At 41.5% G+C, this 22,743-nt stretch overlaps 1 protein-coding gene and 1 long non-coding RNA gene across 4 annotated transcripts; one reads left to right on the top strand and one right to left on the bottom strand.

Moving 5' to 3' along the window:
- Positions 1 to 11,770: 11,770 nt before the first annotated feature.
- LOC117024525 (uncharacterized) lies at positions 11,771 to 15,836 on the bottom strand. The gene is made up of 3 exons (XR_004423476.1): positions 15,694 to 15,836; positions 14,274 to 14,424; positions 11,771 to 12,079 (listed from the first exon to the last, which is right to left on the bottom strand). It is a non-coding gene; the product is annotated as an uncharacterized LOC117024525 (long non-coding RNA).
- A 33-nt stretch (positions 15,837 to 15,869) lies between these two features.
- Positions 15,870 to 21,945, top strand: IFT22 (intraflagellar transport 22). Of its 3 annotated transcripts, XM_033109890.1 has the most exons (6): positions 15,883 to 15,994; positions 18,623 to 18,840; positions 19,112 to 19,188; positions 19,317 to 19,406; positions 19,675 to 19,877; positions 20,478 to 21,945. In XM_033109890.1, the coding sequence occupies exons 2-6, from the start codon at positions 18,787 to 18,789 to the stop codon at positions 20,624 to 20,626; spliced, it is 573 nt and encodes a 190-aa protein (XP_032965781.1). In that variant the 5' UTR covers positions 15,883 to 15,994; positions 18,623 to 18,786; the 3' UTR covers positions 20,627 to 21,945. The 3 variants fall into 3 exon arrangements, with proteins under 3 accessions (XP_032965782.1, XP_032965781.1, XP_032965783.1); XM_033109891.1 differs by lacking the exon at positions 18,623 to 18,840 and having other exon boundaries at positions 15,870 to 15,994; XM_033109892.1 differs by lacking the exon at positions 18,623 to 18,840 and having other exon boundaries at positions 15,888 to 15,994; positions 19,083 to 19,188.
- Positions 21,946 to 22,743: the final 798 nt, after the last annotated feature.

The raw sequence follows: 22,743 nt of genomic DNA, 5'->3' as shown, positions 1-22,743 counted from the left end.
TGATGATGATGATGTTTGGTTGGTTGGTCGGTCGGTTGGTTGGTCGGTTGGTTGGTTGGGCCGTTGGTTGTTCTGCCTGATATGTGTCAAGCATCTTCATATCCATTACCTCATGCTATCTTCCCAATAATCCCACAATGTACAGGTTACTATTCCTATTTTACAGAGGCTCAAACAAGACTAATGCTTACCCAAAGGCACACTGCTGGTGTCTAGACAGAGTCCAGAAAGCCCGAGTTGCCAATGGCTACAGGCAAGGGTCTTCAGCTCATAAACTACCAGCCCCAAATGTCCACCAAGAAATCCAAAGAGAGAAGGCGGGGCCGCACCAGAGCTGGGCTCTCCCAGAAAAAACCCATAGGAGAAAAGCCACAGGAAACCTGCCGTCTGTCTGCTTCTTGTCACATTGCCTTGTGCTGTCCTGATTTGCAGGCACCGTGACATGAGGAAACCCCTCTTCCCTTCCACAACCTGCTGTGAGATTGATTAGATAACAGTAGCAAAGTGCTTTGAAGAGAAGTGATGGAGGAAACACCCTGTATTTGTGTTTGGGTTGATTCCCAGGGGACTTCAGACGAGTTTAAAGCCAATGAGTGGGTCTGCTCAGATTACTGGGCTGCTTTGTATGAGAAAGGAATTGTTTTCCAGCACAAGTCTCCTACAGGGGCTGCCAAAATCACCCAGCTCTACTCCACACCCAAGCATGTCTTCTTTCAGCTTGGCTGTCACACAAGGAAAAGGAAACGAATACGGTCAATTCAACCACAGACTGGTCCATGAAATGTGGACATCAAAGTGTGTCTTTAGTGAAAAACAATTACCAAACATTTTAGAACATGACTCCTATACGTAAGTTTTATCAGGAGGGAAAAAGAAAATGAGATTAATAGATGAGACATATCATCAAACCAGACAACAGAATGGAAGAAACATTCCAGAACATTTAGTCCAACCCCATCTATGGTCACGTCTACTCCTTCCCTCCCAGACGACCTTCCTGCTGAGGCCAAGTGGTCACCAGCCTGTCTCTGCGCACCTATATCCCCCTGGGGCAGGTCATATATGCATTACCGGCTGATAAGTAAGAAAAGAAACAGATCATAGAAGTTCGCCGATGTTTTCAACATAAATATCCCTATCCCAAGCCATAAGCATCATTAGTTTGGGAATTTTGAAGGTAATTTTATAACATACTCTGTTGATAACACTGGAGAGGAACAGGGACTGTCACTCATTGCTGACAGACGTACAAAATGGCACAGCCTAGATAGAGGGCAACTTGGCTCTATTTATTCAAAAGTGCATATCCCTTTGACCCAGCAATCCCATTTCTGGGAATGTATTCTACATATAAACCAGCACACATCAGAAATGAGATGCATATAGTGGTATTCATTGCAGCATGGTTTGCAGCAGTATCAAGCAGGAAACCACCAAGTGTACGTGAAAATGGATCTGATTAATTACAGTATGGTACACATGGTGGAATACTATACAGCAGTAAAAAGGAGACAAAAGCCCTCCCTGTACTGATATGGAAAGATTTCCAGTCTATACTTCTAAGTGGAGAAGAAGAAGATGTTGAACAGGATATACATAATGCCTTATGTGCAATAAAGGGGAAAATAAGATCATATATTAACATTTGCCTATATGGGGGCAGGTGGGCAATGCAATGGATGGGAACAGAGTGGGAGAAAGATTTATTCGGGAATGATCTTTTTCCAACATTTTTATTTTGAACCATTTGAATTTGTTAACCTATTTTATTTTGAACCATTAGAATTTGTTAACCTACGTATGTTGTAACATACGTACAAACACAAACAAAACAAAATTTAGTGTTGAGTTTTATGGATAAAAGCTAGTGAGCAGATATCAAAGTATGCCTCTTGTCCCAAGGTCTTCTGAGCTCTCTCCTTGATCCCCCTCCATCATTCAGCCTCCAGGTCAGAGATCCATCCTTGCTATGGAATTTTCCATCCCTCCCCACAGGGAGAGGACACCTATTCTCTCTCTTCTTGGATCTTAGTTTCCAGAACCTCAGGCTTTGTCCACAGGTCACTGAAGCACTGAGCAGTCTGTGGGGAGTGCTAGGCTTTGGTCCCCAGGCTGAGAAAGGCCCTGGGGGTCCCACTCCAGTTTCTCTACCAGCCAGGGTTGCAGCTAAATTTCCTTCCTAATTATTTAGAAGCAAGCACATCTCTCGAAGTCAAATAATAATTGTGTCTGGAGACAACACAATCTAGCCTCATAGGAATTAAAAATAGTCATCTTGTCTTGGAAACAATGACCCCCACATTATTCTGCTAGGGCATTTTTAAGCTTCTCAGCCTAGCCTGGAGTAATAGAAACAACACCCTCAGGGCGCCAGGCAGTGCCCCTCCAACCAGGGTCTTCCTGACCCCAGCTCTCCCACCTGTGAAAGAGTTTTCTTGCACGCCATCGCACGATAATTATACCTCCAAATACAGATTATTAGCAAAAGTTTTAACTGTATGGCATTAAAACAACACAACCTTCAATCCATACTAAGTGGTAAAAACTAAGTTTATAAAAATAATCACCTTTCTTAAAAGTAAAAAGGTACATGTTCTAACATGTTAACTAATATCAAGTGGTGGGCTTTTGTACTAAACGCGTGTTTCTGATGCTTTGATATCTGGGGTTTGGCTGACTCTGGAGAGACAGCCCCTCCCAGAGCTAGCTAATTCCTGGAGTCAATAAACCGATAGCTGCTAAACACACCTTCCATATGCAAATTAACCAGTCTTGAGCCCCAATCCCAACCATCTCCTTTATCAAGCTCTCACACTCTGGACCACTATCCCTCTGCCCTAATCACCGCAGGGCCAGTCAGGTACCAACCAATTAGAGACAGCCCCTATGCTCCAGAACCCACTGAAATTATCCAAACTGGCCAATCCTAAAGCTGCTTACCCTGCCTTTCCCATTTCTTCCTGAGGAAACCCTAACAAAGGCTCTTGCCCACATTTTCCCCTTGATCCCTCTGCCTTGTGGCCCACCCTGGTGCCTCCCCATTTGCCCCCCCCACCCCAGGGGGCTGATGCAGACCTCTTCCTGGGAACTGTAACAAACTGTCTTATCAACGGCAGTCATCTTCTGATCTGTTAGCCTCACCGTACCTGAATAATAATAAAGCCTACATTTTAAAACAGCTTTATATGAGGGTGGTATTTATTCAGAAAAGAAGCCTCTAGAATCATCCTGATTAAATTTCAGATTAAAGCCTGGCCCAAGAAGAGACAATGCACCAAATCTGAAACTGCATTAGAAAAGGAAGTCTTTCCATGGATACATTAAGATAGCACACTCCATAAAGCAGAATTTCCAAGCAATCACATGGGTAGCAGTCATTCCTGATCTAATCTAGTGACAGTTTTACATGCCTACATGATCTAATTTGCTCTTGAACATAAACACAGTATAGAAGGTGCATAAAAGAAGACTTCTAAGAGTAATGAAAAGAAATCAAAGTAATGAATGCAATTGGAATTTGCAGCTGCCCATTGAATGTACAGTAGCCTTCGTTTTAAGCAAATATACAGAATTTGGATCACACTAAGTTGAAAAAGCAGGGTATTAGCTAACTTTAGCAATAGTGAAATAGCTATATATCAAGAAACTTTAATAGGAATACATCACGTGCTAGTCAAAGGCATGAACTTATTTACAATAGGTAAAGCATAAATGTTCCATCCAAAAGAGAGGACGGGGAGGGGAGGAAGGCAAAGGAAGGCCATAGCATCTTAGTGCTCAAAAGGTACAATCAGTGCAATAGGAAAATTCTGGTGATCAAAGACATGGACAGAGTGAGTCAAACGCATCACAAAAATATTATAAATGCCCAAGAATGTTACAAGCGATGACAGCTACCAGATATCAACCACCTAATGTGCTAGGAATTGGGCTAAATTGCTTGTATGCCTCATCTCATTCAATCATCCTAACACCCATATAGAATGGTTTAGAAGCCCCATTCCAGGAGAAATTAAGGCTTTGTGTTAGTTATCTGTTGCTACATAACAAATTCCTCCAAAACTTAGCAACTTAAAGCAACAATAAATATTTATTATCTCATACAGTTTCTATGGGTCAGGAATTTGGGAACAGTTCAGCTGGAAGGTTCTGGCTCAAGGTGTCTCATGAGATTGTTGTCAAAATGTTGGCTGGGGCTGTGATCATCTGAAGGCATGACTGGGGCTAGAGAACCGCCTCCAGGCTGGCTCACTCACATGGCTGGCAGGTTGATGCCAGTTGGTAGGCAGGAGGCCTCAGTTTCGCACCTCCTGGAGCTCTCCACAGGGCTGCTTGTGTCCTCAAGACATGGCAGCTGGTGTGCCCCAGAGTGACTGATTAAAGAGAGTGGAAGGCAGAAGCTACAAGGTCTTTTTATGACCCAGCCTCAGAAGTCACATATCCCTCAATTTTCTATTGGTTACGCAGGTCAGCCCTACTCAGTGTGAGAGGGGACTGCACCAGAGCGTGAATGCCAAAAGGTAAAAATCATTGAGGCCATCTTGGATGCTGGCTTCCACTGAGCCCAAGAGAGTAAGTAGCTTTTTCAAGATCACTCAGCTAATTTCAAATTCTGCCTTACTCCAAAATCAGTCAAAATTATGTGACTGCTGCACAACGGCCTCCCCTAAGCCTGCAAGTAGGACACGGCCAAATGAAGACAAAAGGTCTTGGTTAAGCCACATCCCTGTTTCATTGTTTTTGCCAAAAGTTTTATCTTCAATCCACTGGGAAATATTTTTTTATATTGAGAGTATAGCTCAGGCTTTCTCATGAAATTGATGGAAAATCATTTTACTTTATTGATTTTGCCCTAAACCAAACTTGCTGACTTCATCCCTGGCTAAAGCTTAAAAAAAAAAAAATGCCTATATCAATAGAGAACAAAATAGTTCCAGGTTGCAAATCATTTTGTGATCATTCCTATCTTTGAGAATTGAACTGAGTATGTTCAAATCTGTGTTGTATGAGGAGGTGATTGAAGGGTATTTTTATTCTCTTGAATAACAGGAAATCCACCATTTATTCTTTAGTAATAAAAACTGCATGTGTAAGAATTGAGACCATGGAAGGTCAGCTCAAATTAAAGATTTTATGACTGGCAGTGATATTAAATCTTTCCAACAATTTATAGAAAGGATCTGAAATATGTCAAACATATTTCTTTAAGTTTTTTCAAGTGAGAGATTTTATTGCAGCGAGTCACATAATCAGGAGAAAAATTACTCTTAGGTCATCCAGTCCCGGTCCCAGCCAATGTCATATTGCTCCCTTCAGAACCAAAGGCTGGGCATTAAGCTCTCTGAAGTCAACCTCTTCTAATTAAAAGTAAAGTCATAAAGCAAACTATTTCAACAATCTACAATAATAATAACCCAAATTCATACAGTACATACATCCAAGAAACGTAAAGTAGTTCACATTTTTTATTTCTCTCACCTGGAAACAAAAACTAAAGGAACAGTCATTAAATTAAATATTTATAGAGTAAATGAATGTATCTGTGTTTCCATGTGTGTGCTGGGAGAGAGGGAGGAGGAACTGGTATTTATTGAGCACCTACTGTATACAAGGCTTTGAACTAGGTCCAGTGGACACAAACATGAATGAGACCTTCCAAGAAGTCACAGGCTGTTAAGGAGGTAGCATCTCCCAGTGCAGTAAAGTAAACACAGAGACTAGGAAGCCCGGCCTCTGGTCCCAACAGCTGGGGCAGACTAAGAGAGGCAAAGCCATCTCTGTGCACAAAGGAGACATGACATCTTTTCTCATAGAAAGGACAACTGGAGCTGTGGCAAACCCTCGTGGTTCCTGCCTCCTCCCTGATGTCAGTTTAGGACTTACACACATCACTTGCCTTTTAGTAATAGCTCCAATCGTGAATTAAAATAAGGCTATATTGGGGAAGGCACCTGATGAGGTGAAAAGCACTATACAGGTGGCTCTCCCCATCCACACAAGGAGCTCCCTGGGGACAGAGACTGTACAGATCCATCTCTGCAACCCAGCGCCTACCCAAGCACCCAGCACTGGTTTTCCCAAAGTCTCAGCCAGAGATCTAAGTAGGTGTTTCATACCAAAAGGGGGGGAAAGCTGAAATTCCCCCCCCGATTTTTCCAGGTGTGAAAAGGAACAACTTTTTTGAGGTTGCTTGGACTTTTGAAACTTTAAATTTTTACAAAAGAATGTGTATAATATTTGATGGTTATGAAGTAATATTAATAAAATAACCACCTGGGAACATGTATTGGAGCCAAAAAGTAAGAAAGAGTTCACAAAAGGACAAAAATTTCAAAAGGACACAGAAACCAGCTTGAAGGTTTTTTCCAATGGCCAAATCGAGGACAATTGGAGCATCAAAATAAACAATGATGGTAACAAATTACAGTTGACCCTTGAATGACGCAGGGGTTAGGAGTACCCACTTCCATGCAGTGGAAACTCCGCATATTAGATTTGACTCCCCCAAGACCTAACACCCTCAATGTCCACAGGGGATCGGTTCCAGGACCCCCAATAATACCAAAATCCACGGATGCTGAAATCCCCTATATAATATGGCACAGATCAATGCGTACGGTCGGCCCTCCACATCCGTGGACTCCCAACCACTGATTGAAAAGAGTCTAGGTATTTATTAGGAAAAAATCTACATATAAGTAGAGCCACGCATTTCAAACCTGTGTAGTTCAAGGGACAACAGTATAACCAAGTGAATAAAATAGGAAATCAGGAACCAGGAGAGAGAGAGAGAGAGAGAGAGAGAGAGAGAGAGAGAGAGAATATGACCCAGCAATTTCACTCCTAAGTATGCATTTACCCAAGAGAAATGAAAACATATGTCCACACAAAGCTTTATTTCTAGCAGCTGTGTTTATAATAGCCAAAAACTAGAAACAGCCCAACCCAAATGTCAATCAACAAGTAAATGGATGAACAAATGATGATATATTTAAATGTGGAATACTACTTGGCAATAAAAAGGAATGAACTATTGATACACACAAGATGGATAAATATCAAAAATATTATCCTGAGCTAAAGAAGCCAGACACAAAAGAGTAAATACTGTGTGATTCCATTTATATGAAATTCTAGAACAGGCACAACTAATCTATAGTGACAAAAAGTAGGGCAGAGGTTTCCTAGGACCAGGGGTGGGAGGGAGTTGACTACAAAGGAACGTGAGGGAACTTATTGGATGATGGAAATACTCTGTATCTTGAGTAAAACAGTAGTTATATGAGTCTACACTTATAATTTTTCAAAACTCAAAGAACACTTAACATAGGTATACTTTAATATGTTTATGTTTAAATTTAGTTATTTATAGCTGAATAATGTTGATTTTTTTTTTTAAAGGACAGACTCAACTGGCAAAGGGTTTCCCCTCTTTTTCTTTCAGTAACTGCAGGCATGATGCCTGGAGGCACAGCAGCTACCTTGTGACTATGAGGTAACAAGCATGAGCACAAAGACTAAACCTAAGGACAGCAGAGGAAAAAGTGGAAGAGCCATTTTCCACGCCCTGGTGCCCTAGGCCATTTTTGAACTGCCTTACCAACCTCCAGACCTCCTTGGTTAAGGAGTCTTGTTATTTCAGTCAAATTAATTCCCAACCAATATACAAAACTCCTTCATCCAGATTATTTTTATTCTATCTTCATTTTTCCAGCAACTGAGAATGCATCCCTCTTCCTTCTCCGGAGCCCCAAACCAAGGATGAAGCACATAATCTTCAAAGGTGCATTTTGAAAATGGGGGCTAAGTGCTGAACCTCAGGATGACTAGACCTATCTTATTCAAGATGGCATCATGGAGTATTCAAAAGGACCAAGAGAAGTTGGAAGAACAGCCTGAAAAACAGCATAGAAGCCTAAAGAGATGATGAGAAGATGGAGGGAAGAATCCACAGTAGATACGGATGGGAATGAGACTGGACAGGCAGGTAGTAGCCAATTGACGCACGACTTTCAAGCATTATATTTATCCAGTGTCACAGGCCAAATAGCTCTATACCTGATATTTTAGGCAGCCTCATTGATTAGTGAAACATTAATATTTTAAACAAGCTGTCATATTGGGGTTCTAAATTATTTTAAAATATGCTATGTTTTCACCTCTATCATGTTATATAAAATATACACTCTTTTACAATCCTTAAATAGTTACCCGAAATATTGAAGCATGCATTCTTGACTTATCAAAGTCTAGTATTAATTGGAATCTTTACTCTTTTTCTGAATATTGCAAATAATTTAGCACACTTCAACTCCATTTTCCCAGCTTCTGACTTACATTTAACTCTACAGAGGGTGCCAAAAAAATGTATACACATTTTAAGAAAAGAAAAAACTATTAAAATCATGCTGATGGTAACCACTTTGAGCACCTCTTGTAATTGCAGAAGTCAAACGTGACTTGTATTCATCTTTTGTTATCACCATATATTGAGTATTACAATTTTAATAGCTTTTTCCTTTCTTAAAATGTGTATACATTTTTTTGGCACCCTCTGTATATACTATAGTATAGTATATATAATCTATTTGTTTTATAGCTTATATGTAATATATACATTATATATTCAATTACATCATTAATACAAATCTACATAAAATAAAATGTGTTTTTAAAGACATATTAATAATCATAATACATATACTCATACAGTCCAGCTATTTACCATTTTCAGTGCTCTTCATTTATGTCCAAGCTTCCACCTGGGTCATTTTCCTTTTGCTTAAAAGACACTCTTTATTCCTTTAGAGCAGGAATGATGGTGACCCACTCTCTAATTTTGTTTGCTCGAAACTATTTATTTCACCTCATTCTTGAAGGATATTTTTGCTGCATATACTACTCTAAGCTGTCTTATTTTCTTTCAGTGCTTTAGAGATATTCAATTCTCTTCTGGCTTCCATTGTTTCTGTTGAGAAGTAAGCTCAAAGTCTGATGTTTGCACTTTTGAAGACAGTGTGTCTTTTTTCTCTGGCTTTTAAAATCCTCTCTGAATTTGCTTTTCAGTAACTTTACTCTGTTTATGCCAAAATACAGTTTTCTTGTTATTCATCTGGCTTGGGTCTTATTGGGCTTCTTTAATCTGTGGCTTTAGATCTTTCATCAGTTTTGGCAAATTCTCAGCCATGAGCTCTTCAAACATAACTGTGCTGCATTCTCTCTCTCCTGTCTTTCTGGGACATCAATTTTACATCAATGCTACAGCTTTTCAATATACCCTCTGTATCTTTTATCCTCTCTTCTGATTTTTCCATGCTTTTTTTCTTTCTGTGTTTCAGTCTGCATATTTTCTTCTGCTCTATCTTCCCTGTCATTAGTTGATTCTTCAGCCTTTCCAATTTTCTGTTAAACTCATTCATTTAGTTCTTAAACTTGGTTTTTCTTTTTTTTCAGTAACAGAATTTCTGTTTGGTCTTTTTTATTTATGAATATATATATATATATATATATATATATATATAAATTTAAATATATATTTATATAGTTTTGGGTTTTCTGCTAAATTTTTCAATCTTATTTTTTTTCTTCCTATGCAAATTCTTTATTTTTATTTTAAGAATCCTTGTATTTTATCTCATGTACAAAACATAGAAGGTACATTTATTTTTAAGCCTGTACCTGATAATTCAATAACCTGGGGTCCTTCTTTGTTGTTTACATATTTGCTTTCCATGTCACTTTGCCCTTCGTGTGTCTGATTATTTTTATTATATGCTGGAGATTGTAAGTACAAAATTGTATAAATAATTTATGACCCAAGATGATGTATCTTCCTTCAGAAAGGATCTATGTTTCCTTCTCCCGGATACCTGGGGCATTAGCCATCTTGGATCACCTTTACACAGATACAAGAATTAGGAAGACTTGAAGCTGAGCCAAAGTCCTTCCCTGTCGGGACTTGTCTACTTCCACATTACTTTGATCCTGGGTGCAGCCCTTCAGGATCTCAGCCCCAAATAAGGTGAGGTCCTTCAGTGCTCCTCACCACTTGGCAGACCTTAGCCTCCAATTCTATGGCCCCAAGTGCCAAGAATTCTATTGCTCAGTTTTTCAGCCTCTTGGCTGTCCCCTCTAAAACAGGCAAACACATCCAGGCGAAATCCAGCCCCAAACATGGGGTTCCCCTGCTTGGGCCTTCATCCTCCTCTAATCCTAATCAGGTAATTCTTCACTATTTTGTTCTTTCTCTGGTGCCTCCAGACAAATAATTTTTACATATTTTTAGTGTTTTTTATTTGTTACACAATTAGAAGGGATGGTCCAAATTACCTAGACTGCTCTTACTGGTAGCACAAACTCCTCTTTGAAATCAATAAACACATTTGAAATGGTAGTGGTTTCTTTTTTTTTTTTTTTTCTTTTCTCTCTTTTTTTTGCTATATGAAAAGCTATTATTAAACTGATGGTGTTTTAGAATCAGCAACTTAAAATCCCCTCCTATCTTAGGCAGCCTCTAAGATGGCCCCAAATGATATACACATCCTGGTGTTCATGCTCTTATGTAACCCCCTCCACTTCAGTGTGGGCTAGATCTAGTGATTTGCTTCTAAGAAACATAATACAGCAAGTGTGATGGAATGTCACTTCTAAACTGAGGTTACAAAGAGACCGTGGCATCCGTCTTGCTCACCCTCTCTTGTTCTCTCACTTGCTCACTCTGATAGAAGCCAGCTGCCATATTACAAGCCACTCTTTGGAGAGGCCCACATAACAAGGAAGTGAGAGAGGTCTCTGGCCAATAACCAGCAAGGAACTGAGACCCTCTGGAACTGGATCCTGTCAACAGCCAGATGAGTAGTCTTGTAAGTGGGTCTTCCCCCGGTCAAGCCAAGAGGGGGCTGCAGCCCTAGCTGACATCTTGATTGAAGCCTAGTGAGAAATTCTAAGCCAGGGACTCTATTAAGTCATGCCCAGATTTCTGACCCACAGAAATTGTGAGAAATAAATGCTTTATTGTTTTAAGCCACAGTTTTGGAGTGATTTGTTACCTAACAAATAACTATTACACTTACCACTCTTTTTTTAACCTATAGTCAGATTTTCTTCCTCATCACTCCACTGAGATCATTTGTCAAGATCACCAACTGTCATGAAAAGATATATTATTGACAAAAATTAATGTGGGTGGAACATTGTTAAAACAGCCAAGTGGCAAAGTAATCTGGTAATAGCTCTTAATATTTAAAATACACTTATTCCTTCCTTGACGCTGCAACCGTCTTCCTATTCCACAGATTCCATAAAAGTACAGGCACCAGTATGGAAAGCCATACATTCAAAATCATTCCTGCACCATTGCTTTTACTGGCCCTAAACTGGAAACACACTGAATGGCCATCATTAAGAAAATGTCTGAATAACTGTGGTATATTCAGACTATAAATAGCATACAACTTTTAAAAATTGTAATAAAACTACAACAAATGACTTGGAGCAAGATATTGTTAAATAAAGAAAACAAAACATAAAATAATACTTAGAACATGATCCCATTTTTGTTAAACAATGACCAAAATAATTGTGTGTGTGTGTGTGTGTGTGTGTGTGAGAGAGAGAGTGTGAGTGTGTGTGTGTGAGTGTGTGTGTGTGTTTGGACCCAGGGCATTGAACTGAACTTGATAGACTTATTCAAACAATTTTATTCTTTCTCCCAACTGCTTCCTTCAATCCTTCTCTTCCTCACCCCTTAGATGAAATCTCAGGCACTTCCCGTGACTTTTCAGTCCATCCCAGGTCACAATAAGTCCCCCTAGCACCTTCAACTCCAAGAATCATCTCTTTCAATGAAAATGTCCTGCCCACCGTATTATTCAAAACTCTGTGCTTTATTCAAAATTAAAGCCACCACTACCTTTTCACCCTCACCCACCCCAGGCTGGCTTCAGGCTGGTAGGACTGAAGGAAAAAGGGACATGGCCATCTTCTTTCCTCTTTGCTGGTCTTGTTCTTCTACTCCTGCTCCCCCAAGTCTCACTCCAGACTACTCGGGGTCTTCCACAGTTGAGTTTGGGGGAAGGTACTGGAAGGAGAGGGAAGGGAGAGAAAAGGTCTTAATTAACACGTGGCCTCTGGAAGTAGCAGACACCCCAACACTGATGTGTATCTCATTAGGGAGCTTTTAGGGGTTCCTGGGGCTTACATGAGGCAGGCTCTGACTACTGCTTCCTTACAGTGCCTCCCCTCCAGATAAAGGTCTGCAAGGTCCTTCCCAAGCCTGGGCATCCAGTACTCCACCTTCTCTGGGAAGCTCACCTCTTCCGGGGGGATCTCACAGGCAAACTCCAAAATGACTCAGCGCGCACTCCCTCCCACCTCTTGTAAAATCTCTTGTAACCGTGGCAATTCCCAGTGCACCCTCTTTCTTTCCCAACCCTCTTGCCTTGGACCAGATCTCCCTCCAGCTTCTTATGCCCATCCTCATGCTGCCCAAATCCCAGGAGACAGATTCTCTGCAGCCCCATCTCTCACTTGACCAAAGGTGAGCAAACAGCGCATTTTCCAAAGAAATTCTCCCTCTTCGATCTCATGACTGTCTGATAACTTCCAGGTGATATGCTAAGTTCTACAGAAATGGACTATAATCTGGAAGACACTTAACACCTATTGTCAGCTTTTAAAGCCTCAGCCAAAATTGGGAGAGTCATGGTTTGGCAACCATTACAGATCTATATGTATATAGAGCTCTGTAGAATGGGGATATATAAGATATATGAAGAAAAATATTGAAAGACGCATCCCAGCTTATCACAACTCCGCGTTGGGGGTTTACTCATTGTCTGTCTCTTCACTGGGACAAAAACTTCAAATGATAAGGAGGGAAGGGGAGAGGTCAAGGGTGTGGTAAGAGAGCCAAACAAAACAGACAAAGAAAAAAGGGACTGCACCAAAAGAAAGCAGGCGCGTGGTTATGTTCAGTCATTTTTATAAAACTACATATCTGTGTGGACATATATTTAAAGATATTAAGTGAAAAGTATCTTTAAAAAGTGATCAATGACTTCCACCTTACCACATCCGATGGTCGATTTTCAGACTTCGCTCTCATTGAGCTCACTGGGTCTCTTAGAAGCACTCCCTCTCTTGGGACACTGTCCTCACTTGACTTGCATGATGCCATTGCCCCTAGTTTTCCTCGTACTCTCTGGACATTCTTTTCAGCCTTTTGCGCTGGATTCTCCTCTAGATGGCAGAGTATCCTGGGGTCCTCTCTGTCTACATTTATCTTCTTTGCCTACACTTACTCCCTGCTTGTTCTATCTAGTCCATGGCTTTAATGGCACTCCATATGCTGATTGATATCTCTTTCAGATTTGTAAGTCTAGTCCTGACCTCTCCCGTCAGGTACAGAATCTTATATCCCATTTCTTTCTCAACAACTAATAGGCATCTCAAAACTGACATAATAAAAAGAGAACTCTTCATCTCCCACCTCCTAACCCTGCTCCTCCCCTAACATTCCTAAGTCTGGAAATAGAAAACGAATTCACACAACCACATAAGCCAATGTCCTGGGAGTCATCCTTAACTCCTCCTTCCCTCACATTTGACATCTAATCCATCAGCAACTCCTGCTGACTCTACCTTCAAGATGTGTCCCCAATCCAACTTCTGCTACTACCATCATCTCTCTCTTAAGCTACATGAATATCCTACAAATTGGCATTTATGTGTCCACTGCTGCCCCCATTTGCTCCACACAGCAGCCAGGGATCACTTTTTTCCTTACTTTTTTTTTTTTTAATTTTATTGGGGAATATTGGGGAACAGTGTGTTTCTCCAGGGCACATCAGCTCCAAGTCCAGTTGCCCATTTTCAATCTTAGCTGCAGGGGGCGCAGCCCACCATCCCATGCGGGAACCCAACCGGCAACCTTGTTGAGAGCTCGCGCTCTAACCAACTGAGCCATCCAGCGGCCCTAGGGATCACTTTTAAAACATAAATCAGATCACGTCAATCTTCTGCTCAAAACCCTCCATGACTTTTTGGCTAGCCAGTTTCCTAGCCAATGTCAAACCTTCTGCCTCCACCCCTCCCCCTGCTTCTTGGGAAAAGTAATGTGCAAAACTACAATCTACATTTCCCGGATTCCCTTGCAGTTAGAGAGGCCACGTGATCCAGTTCTAACCAATGAGACATAAGAAGAAATCACTGGCTAGCGATTCTAAGAAAGCCACTGTTTTCCTCAGAAAAGGGGAGACTGTAGTGCCATATACCCTTTGGCATTTGTTCTTCTCCTTTGTTCCTGCTTAAAAAGCAAAAACCCAAAGGTAGAGCAGCCATTCCAAAGATGTCAGGACAGGAAGAGAGAAGGGATCTTGGTCCTTGAGCAGCTGCACCAGCTCTTGTATGCCCATTCTTTGATTCCTTGTTATGTGAGGAAAAAAGAAATCCTTCACTGAGTTAAATCGTCCAGACACCTGCATTGATGCTCTGGTGGAGTTGCTATTACACACAAATACCGTCCTGGCACAGGCGTCCCATCACCCTTAGAATCAATTCCCGTCTTACATGACCTCTCCCACAGAATCTCCCACCACGCTCTCCCATTCTTCCTGCACCCACCTCATGGGCCCTCTGGGAGGTTCTTGGAACAATGCCAAGTTTATTTCTGCCTCAGCATCCTTGCCATTTCTGTTCTGCTGGAAAGCTCTTCCTCCAGATCTTTCATATGGTTTGTCTGAGCCCTGTCTTCACTCAGCTTTCTGCTTGTGTCACCTCTGCACCAAGGTCTTGCCTTGACCACTCCATCCAAAACATTCTTTAACTCCTTCACATTCTTTAAGTCTTCAGTGATTGGTTTATTCATAGCACTTACCGCTAGGTAAAACTGTCTCTACCTGAGCGTGTGCTATTTACTTGTTTACTTAATAGCCATCTACTCCACTGGAATAACAGATCCAAGAAGTACAGGAACATCCCTAGTACATAGTAGAGTGCCTGGTATAAAGTAGGCATTCAAAAGATATTTATTTAACCAACCAATCAATTCATGATATCTTGAAATGGAAATGGACTCTTCCTTACAGTTCACGCAGCAGTTCTTTGTAATACAAAGATTATATAACTGGCCTACCAAAAGGTAAAGATTCGGTATTGGGTTTACGTTGATATTTTTTGTCATGTCAGCACCTTTTGGGGCTAGCATATTCCTTATCGGCACTCTTGGCACATAGACGCCTAATATCACGGCCTTACCCGAAATTCTTGACTGCGTCTGTAACTTAAAACGGACCTAATGGCTGAATGTAGCAGCAATACGTCCAGACACCTGCACTGACACGCAACAACGCCAGGGCATTACACTTTTGGTTTCTTTTCTGATCACTCGAATGAGGGTCAGTGGTGAATGATCCCTTTAGAGTACAGAATCGTGCTTTCCTTGACTTCTAGACTGGGCCAGGGAAATGACAGACCCGTTCTCAATGTAACCAGTGCCCTGCCAGAGTGATAAAAGCGTCAGAAGCCTGGTTCCAACCCCAGCTCACCAGCTACATGGCTTGTTTGAGGGAAGAATAAAGGACATTCTGGGACCCGCAATCTGCACCCTCCCTACAGAGAGGCCGGACTCGCGAAGATCTACGGTCCTCCCCGCTCAGAAGCGAGTGTGGTTCAGGGTTTTTGTTTCCTTCCTACCTTCTCCCTTTGCCTTGCACGCCGACTTTCAGCCCGAATCCCACGCCACCCTACGGGGAACGTGTTGCCCACCCACGAGGTTTCAAGCGCCCAGGCCTCCAAGCCTGGAACCCGCCCATTCCCGTCGGCCCTCGCGACTCGCTCCGTCTCCTTGGAAACAAAGGCAGCCAATCAGCGGGGCTGCTTCCTCTCCGCCCTGACAACAGCGCGGTCTCTGACTACGTTGGGTAGACTCGGGTGGGCCTGCCGGCGGCGGACAGAGATGCTGAAGGCCAAGATCCTCTTCGTGGGACCCTGCGAGGTGAGGCCGGGGCCGGGCACAGCTTCGGGGCGCGGAGCGGGGGCTCTCCCGGGGCTGTGTTCTGCGCCGGGACCCCCCAGGAGGCGGGAACCCAGTCCCACTGCTCCCAACTGCGTGTGCGCTGCTGGCCTCACCGGGAACTCAAAGCCTCCAGACCTTGACCCCGTTTCACTGAGGCCCAAAGACCCAAGGTAGTGAGTGGCGTTATGGAACCAGAACCTAGGTCTCACCGTGCATCCGAGGTTGTCCCTAATGAATATGTCTGTCGGACAAGAAAACCAGGAGGAAAATACTGAACTATTTATTACCTGATCTTGGAACAATTGGCTATTAATGTTATGTGTGGTGGTGATAGTGGGGATGTGTGTTTCACACCGTACACAAAAATGAAATTCAGATGGACTAAGACTAAACGTGTAAAGAAACCTGTAGAAGTAGTAAATGAATGGGAATTTGAATTTTGCTGATGCTTTTCACCCAGGGACCACACGTTGAGAACCACTGTAATAGATGAACACATGGGAAGATACGTTTTTAATCTTCAGATAGAGAAGGTCTTCTTAAGCTCAACGCAAAAATGAAGAAGCTTTAAAAGAAATGACTGCAAAGTTAAAGCCTGGGGAAAGCATTTGCAAAATACAATTACAAAGAGGATTAATAGGTAGAACACAAAAGAAAGTTTTAAAATCAGTAAAGAAAAGAGAAACAACTCAGTAGAAAATCAAGCAAAGGCTCTGCACACAAGAAATACAACTGACCGATAAGTGTAGGAAGATGCTGAGTTTCACAGAGGAACACAAATTAAAACAAAAAGATGACATTTATTTGGCCATCAGATTGGATAAGAAAAGTTTAGAAGATTGATAACACCCAGTTATCAGACGCTTGTAAGGAAGTGAGAACTCTAGGATTCTATTGATGGGGCTATAAATTGATAACAGCTCTTTTTGGCAATCAAATTACTAAAATTTAAAATGTGCATAGCTTTTAGTGCTGCAATTACATTTCTCAGAATCTACTGTAGCTGAATACTTGTCCATGTTCCCCATAAGTCGTAAACAATATTGAACAATTGGAAACATCCTAGATGCCCAGCAATAAGAGGATGTCTAAATAAACTAAGGTACATTCTTACTCTGGAAGACTGTGCAGCAGTTAAACAAAATGAGACAAGTCTGTGTGTACTGACATGGAGAACTCTCCAAGACATAAATTATTAAGTAAAATAGATAAGTAATAACATACACAGAATTATGAGAAGCAAAACAAGTATAGATGTCTTCCTTTTTAATGGAAATTCTCAAACATATACAAGGGAGAAAGAACTATGAACTCCTAGTACCCATCATCCAGCTTCAACAACGAAATATATTTCTACATACACATTTCTCTCTCCCTCACTACTCTTCGAATTTACTTTCTTTTCCTTTAACCTGCTGTGCCCATTCCTGCCCTCTAGCCTTTGAACTAGCAGTTCCCTCTGTTTGGAAGCATCAATTGAGTCATTGTCATTCAAATCGCAATTTAAATTCATCTAGACTTCCCTGACCACCCAATTCAAATTCAAAGTCTCTATCATATCACCCTGCTTTATTTTTATTATATCCTAGTACTAATCACTACCTCATCTTTTTCTAATTTATGAGACAGCACCTGGCTCAAGGTAGACACTTAAAAGTACCTTATGGGCCTAACAGGCAATTTCTTTGTTTTCCTATAAGAACCCCCGCCCCAATAAATAGATTTTAGCCAACTAGTATGTATAAACTTTAAGGGCATAGATGAAATATACAAATACACTTTTGTAATATTTTGTATATCAATGTAGCTATATATATACTTTAAGGTACATTAAGCTATATGTTAATTTGGAAATGCTGTTTTATTCCATTCTTGCATTTCATGACACAGTTTTATTCAAGCCCCTCCCCTGCACCTTTGACACCCATGCCATCTATGACTAGAGCCACTTTTTGAATCACCTAACAGAGCACACCACCTAAGTGATTCTAGGATACAGCACTTTTGGAATCTGTATGACCCTGTTCCTGGAAATATATTCCAGCTCAAAGAACCGTTCTTATAACATCAGGCCATTTGCTTTATTCATTCATCCTGTAGATCAAAATTCATGATCTCTACAACTTAACTACTTACTGTGTTATTATTAAGTAATATTTAATTTGTGAGGCCACATCCTCAGGGAAAATTACGAAAGCATTGTTACGCTCCTCCCCGCTCTTTTACTTATTTATTTATTTTCCTGATTCAATCCAGTGATCTCCACAAGCCTCCCAAACTGGCATTGATTGAGGTCATTCTAGTCAAGCAGTTGTCATTCAAAATACAGTAATTGAGAGAGCAGAGCACAATTTGAGAGGTTTTTATAAGGACTCAAATGTAAGAGATTCCCTTTCTTCGGGGGAATAATTTGGGAGGAGAAAAAAAACCTTGTGTTATAATCAGGCATATACAATGTTTGTTGAATGAGGCAAATGTGTAGAAAAGATCTGAAAAAACACACCACAGTTGTTACCTTTGGGGAGGGAATGAAGGGATGAAGAGGGACCAAAACCTGAAGTTTCGTTCATCTTATTAATAAGGATGTGTATTACTTGTATTACCTAGAAGAAGAAACAACACTACGTGAGAGTGTGGCACAGCCAGCCAGGAGTCCCCAGACCTGGGACCCAGCTCTGACTTTGAACTTCTGTGTGACCTTGAGGAATTTCTTTCCTCTTTCTGGGCCTCAGTCGCTTCCTATCTGTGACAGAATGTAGTTTTTCTTGAAGATGTGGAGAGAAGCAAGCGAGGGAAAACTCACACTAATGATTTTTTTAGACGAGGTAACGAAGAGCCAGCTGGGAAGTCCATGTGGGTAAAGTCACCCAGTGGCAGAGCCAGTGCTGGAATCCCCTGCTCCCGGGGCCCCAGAGCAGACTGTGCACCACACAGAGCAAGTCAGTGAGGTCCACCTAACCACAGAGAGGCCCTGGTGGTCTCAGGGTAGCTGTGGCCTGTACCCTTCCCACCTGGCCCAAGCCAGCTATCAGAGGGCTCATGTATGGTTTACTTTTCTGCTCTTCAGCAAAGATCTCTTATTATCTTCATTGTCAGAGTGGAAAGACTGTTTTGGCCAACTTCCTGACAGAATCGTCTGACATCACTGAGTACAACCCAACCCAAGGAGTGAGGTGAGCCTGGATGAATGTGTGTCCCAGACAGTCCCCTTCTATCACCCGGTCCCTGCTTTGAGTGCTGGCGGCGTTCCAAAAGTATAATGTTTCCAAAGTAGAGATGCTGCTGCTGTTTTTGTTTTTAGGATCCTGGAGTTTGAGAACCCACACGTTACCAGCAACAACAAAGGCACGGGGTGCGAATTTGAGCTATGGGATTGTGGCGGCGATCCCAAGTACGTCTCCTTTAAGAGGGTTTGCTTCATCAGATGCTTAAAATATCAGCTGCTCACCAGGCATCTTGGCCTAACACACTTCCTAGCCTGTATTAGGGGCTTGGTCAATTGTTTGGTGACGGGCATTGCTCTTGAAACTTTAGTGACTGGGTTTTGATACAATGAGAAGTCATCCATCAATTACTAATGCTAAAATAGTATTTTCGAAGTCTGCAGTTAGAAACCAGAACCATCTGACATTCACTCTGAGTTCTTGGCTACCTTGCAGGTTTGAGTCATGCTGGCCAGCCCTGATGAAGGACTCTCACGGAGTGGTGATCATCTTTAATGCTGATATCCCGAGCCACCTGAAGGAAATCGAGATGTGGTATTCCTGCTTCGTCCAGCAGCAGTTCTTACAGGACACTCAGTGTCTGTTAATTGCACACCACAAACCAGGCTCTGGAAGTGATAAAGGCAACCTGTCTTTGTGTAAGGAAACTAAAATTCTCCTTTCTGCTTTTATCTTGAGTGTTTTGGGTATTTGTCTATTGCTCTGTGTCTGTGAAAGCAGCAGCTATGTGCAATTAGTGAGCACATACTATGTCCTAGGCATTTGTTTTTCTCACCTTATCAGAATTGCCAGATTGGAAGATCAGGCCACATATAGACACTTTAAAAGCAGGTAGATACTAAGAGGGGAAAACACTGGGTTTTAGCCACTCATTGAAACTAGTAGGGGCACTCTTTCCTGGCCAGCCTTTTCTCAAGAAAAACTCTGATTTGCATGTGGCACACACAATTACAGAGGTGACAATGTGATCATAGGAAATGGCTCACAATATTCAGGAATCTGTTCCTTTCTGGTGTAAGAACAAAGAGGACCTGGCTGTGGCTTGTAGAGTTATTATGCTAGTGCCACATGGCAGTGTGGTGAAACCTTCCTGTGTTAAATTATGTCAAGCAAGACACAATTTTATTCTTGGACTTTAGCAAGTTAAATGAGTTGGCATCTGTAAGCCTCAGGTCATTTGGAACTAGAAATGGCCCTCATTAAAAGTTGTGTCTAATTACATTCCTTTCCTTTTTAAGCGCCACCTTTGAACAAGCTGAAGCTGGTGCACTCAAATCTTGAGGATGACCCTGAAGAGATCCGGATGGAATTCATAAAGTATTTAAAAAACATCATCAACTCAGTGTCTGAGAGCAGAGACCGGGAGGAGATGTCAATTATTACCTAACCAGGCTTCATCTGAACTCTTCTACATTCCAAGTGAGGTCAACTTTTTTCCCAGTGCAGGTCTGAAACCTTACCCAGCTACTGATGTTTTCTCCTCCCTGTGGCTCTAGAAGAAATTTTCCTTATCTGCTCGAAGGTACCAGTCACCCAGGGAATTGAATCATACCACCTATGCTCTATCCTAGTTCAGCTGAGAAAATTGTATTCTTGAATTGTGATTCCTTTGCCCCAGGCCTCTCCACAGAGCTGGAAAACTGAAGTGTTTTATTTTCCTCTTCACCTATGTCAAGTTATAAAACTTGTGTAATTGTAACTGTCATAGCCCAATGATACAACGGTAGTTTAATCCATTTGTATTGGATGTGATTTTCATTCCTTAATTCATTCAACAAATAACGACTTGTTGAGCATCTATTATGTGCTACACTGTTCTAACTGCAGACGGTATACAGCATGAACAAAACAAAAATCCTTGCCCTCGAGAATTGAGAGCTTCCATTCTGTTCTTCTAAATAATAGTGAGGTAGAGTGAAAACCTGAAATACTACACCTTAGATATGAAAAACCAAAAATTCTACATTCTTCATTTTCTATAATTGGTCTAAATCTCATGCCCCATCCTCCTAGATAATGCGCGGAGTTGAAATACTTGCAATGCCAAAGGAAGTTACAGTCAACTCATTTATGGATTCTATATTTGCGAATTTGCCTACTTGCAAAAATTTATTTGCAACCCCCAAATCAATACTCAGTGCTTTGACAGTTATTTATCGTGGCAGAAAATTTGAATCACTAGATACACATGTCCCCAACCAAGGCTGAATAAGGCAGTGCTCTGCCTTCTTTCAGCGTCATACTGTAAGCAAGTGTCCTTCTCGTGGTCTACTTCATGCCACATTTTCGTCTTTTTGTGCTCTCCTTGGTTATTGTTAAATGGCCCCCAAACGTAGTACTGAAGCACAGAAAGGCTGTGAGATGCCTGCAGAGAAAAGACATGTGTTAGATGAGCCTCGGTCCAGCGTGAGCTATAGTGCATTGTGAAGCAACAACATGTATTAAATAAGATGTCTTTAAACAGAAGCATACATAAAATAAAGTTATGTATTAACGGTTGATGAAAATATTGTGATCCGAGGCACATAGGAACTGAACCCTGGATTTTCCTGAGAGCAATGCTTTGGTGTTCACACTAATCCAGTATTCGTGGTGACTTTACAGAACAGAATGACCATGAATAGTGAGAATCCACTGTATCTCCATCTCTTGCAATTTTAAGGTTTCGGGTTAGTTCAGTCTCTAATAAACATTTAATTAATTCAAGATTACAATTCACTTCCTCTACGTTCTCCCCAAAATGGTGTCAGAGTGTCTGGACAGTGTTCGTGCCCTCGTTGGGGAGGGGCAGCTGTTCCAAGGGCAAGTCCCCTGGTCCCCTCCCTGACCTCTGTCAAGATGTCAGTGGCCACCCTACTGGTCCTCTCCCACCAAGTACAAGACGGGTAAGGCTTGGGCATGGGCTCTTCCCATGAAACCAGTAGTCTCCAGGCGGACTCGGCCCCATCCTGGCTGGGGCTGGCCCAGCACAGCTCAAAGCCAGCTGTGTCCTCCATCCATCCCAGGTTTCTTTGTATCTGTATGGCAGGATCACTTTGTCCTTTGCTGCAGCTGGCCTGTCCCAATTCATTCTCCATGCTCTGCTTCCTAGGAGAAAAACATGATTTGGGGAGGAATTGAGAATACAGCAGGTAGTATTTTCAAAATAGCCCCTTTATAACACTAAGAAATGCAATGTTTTCATTATAAACCTACCAGAAGGTTTACCTGATCAATTGAATATTTAAAAATTTTAACAATACTGTTACCCTTTTTTAATTGTAAAATATACATAACATAAAATTTACCATTTTAGCCATATTTAAGTGTACATTCTGTGACATTACGTACATACACTTTATTGTGTAACCATCACCACTATCCATCTCTAGAACTTTCTCATCATCTCAAGCTAAAACTCTGTACTACCGTGTTTCCCTGAAAAGAAGACCTAGCCAGACAGTTGCAGAATACAAGCTCAAAAAGAAAACTAAATTATTTTTATCTGATTTTTAATTTTTATCC

The sequence above is a fragment of the Rhinolophus ferrumequinum genome, chromosome 7, assembly GCF_004115265.2.
Source record: "Rhinolophus ferrumequinum isolate MPI-CBG mRhiFer1 chromosome 7, mRhiFer1_v1.p, whole genome shotgun sequence".
Classification (NCBI taxonomy): Eukaryota; Metazoa; Chordata; class Mammalia; order Chiroptera; family Rhinolophidae; genus Rhinolophus; species Rhinolophus ferrumequinum.
This window is presented reverse-complemented; position numbering and strand designations above follow the sequence as displayed.

Coding starts and splice junctions, on each gene's coding strand:
- IFT22 (XM_033109890.1), top strand. CDS start 18,787: ATGTGGAGAGAAGCAAGCGAGGGAAAACTCACACTAATGATTTTTTTA. Junction 19,189..19,316: donor AACCCAACCCAAGGAGTGAG/GTGAGCCTGGAT, acceptor TTTTGTTTTTAG/GATCCTGGAGTTTGAGAACC. Junction 19,878..20,477: donor TAAAGGCAACCTGTCTTTGT/GTAAGGAAACTA, acceptor TTCCTTTTTAAG/CGCCACCTTTGAACAAGCTG.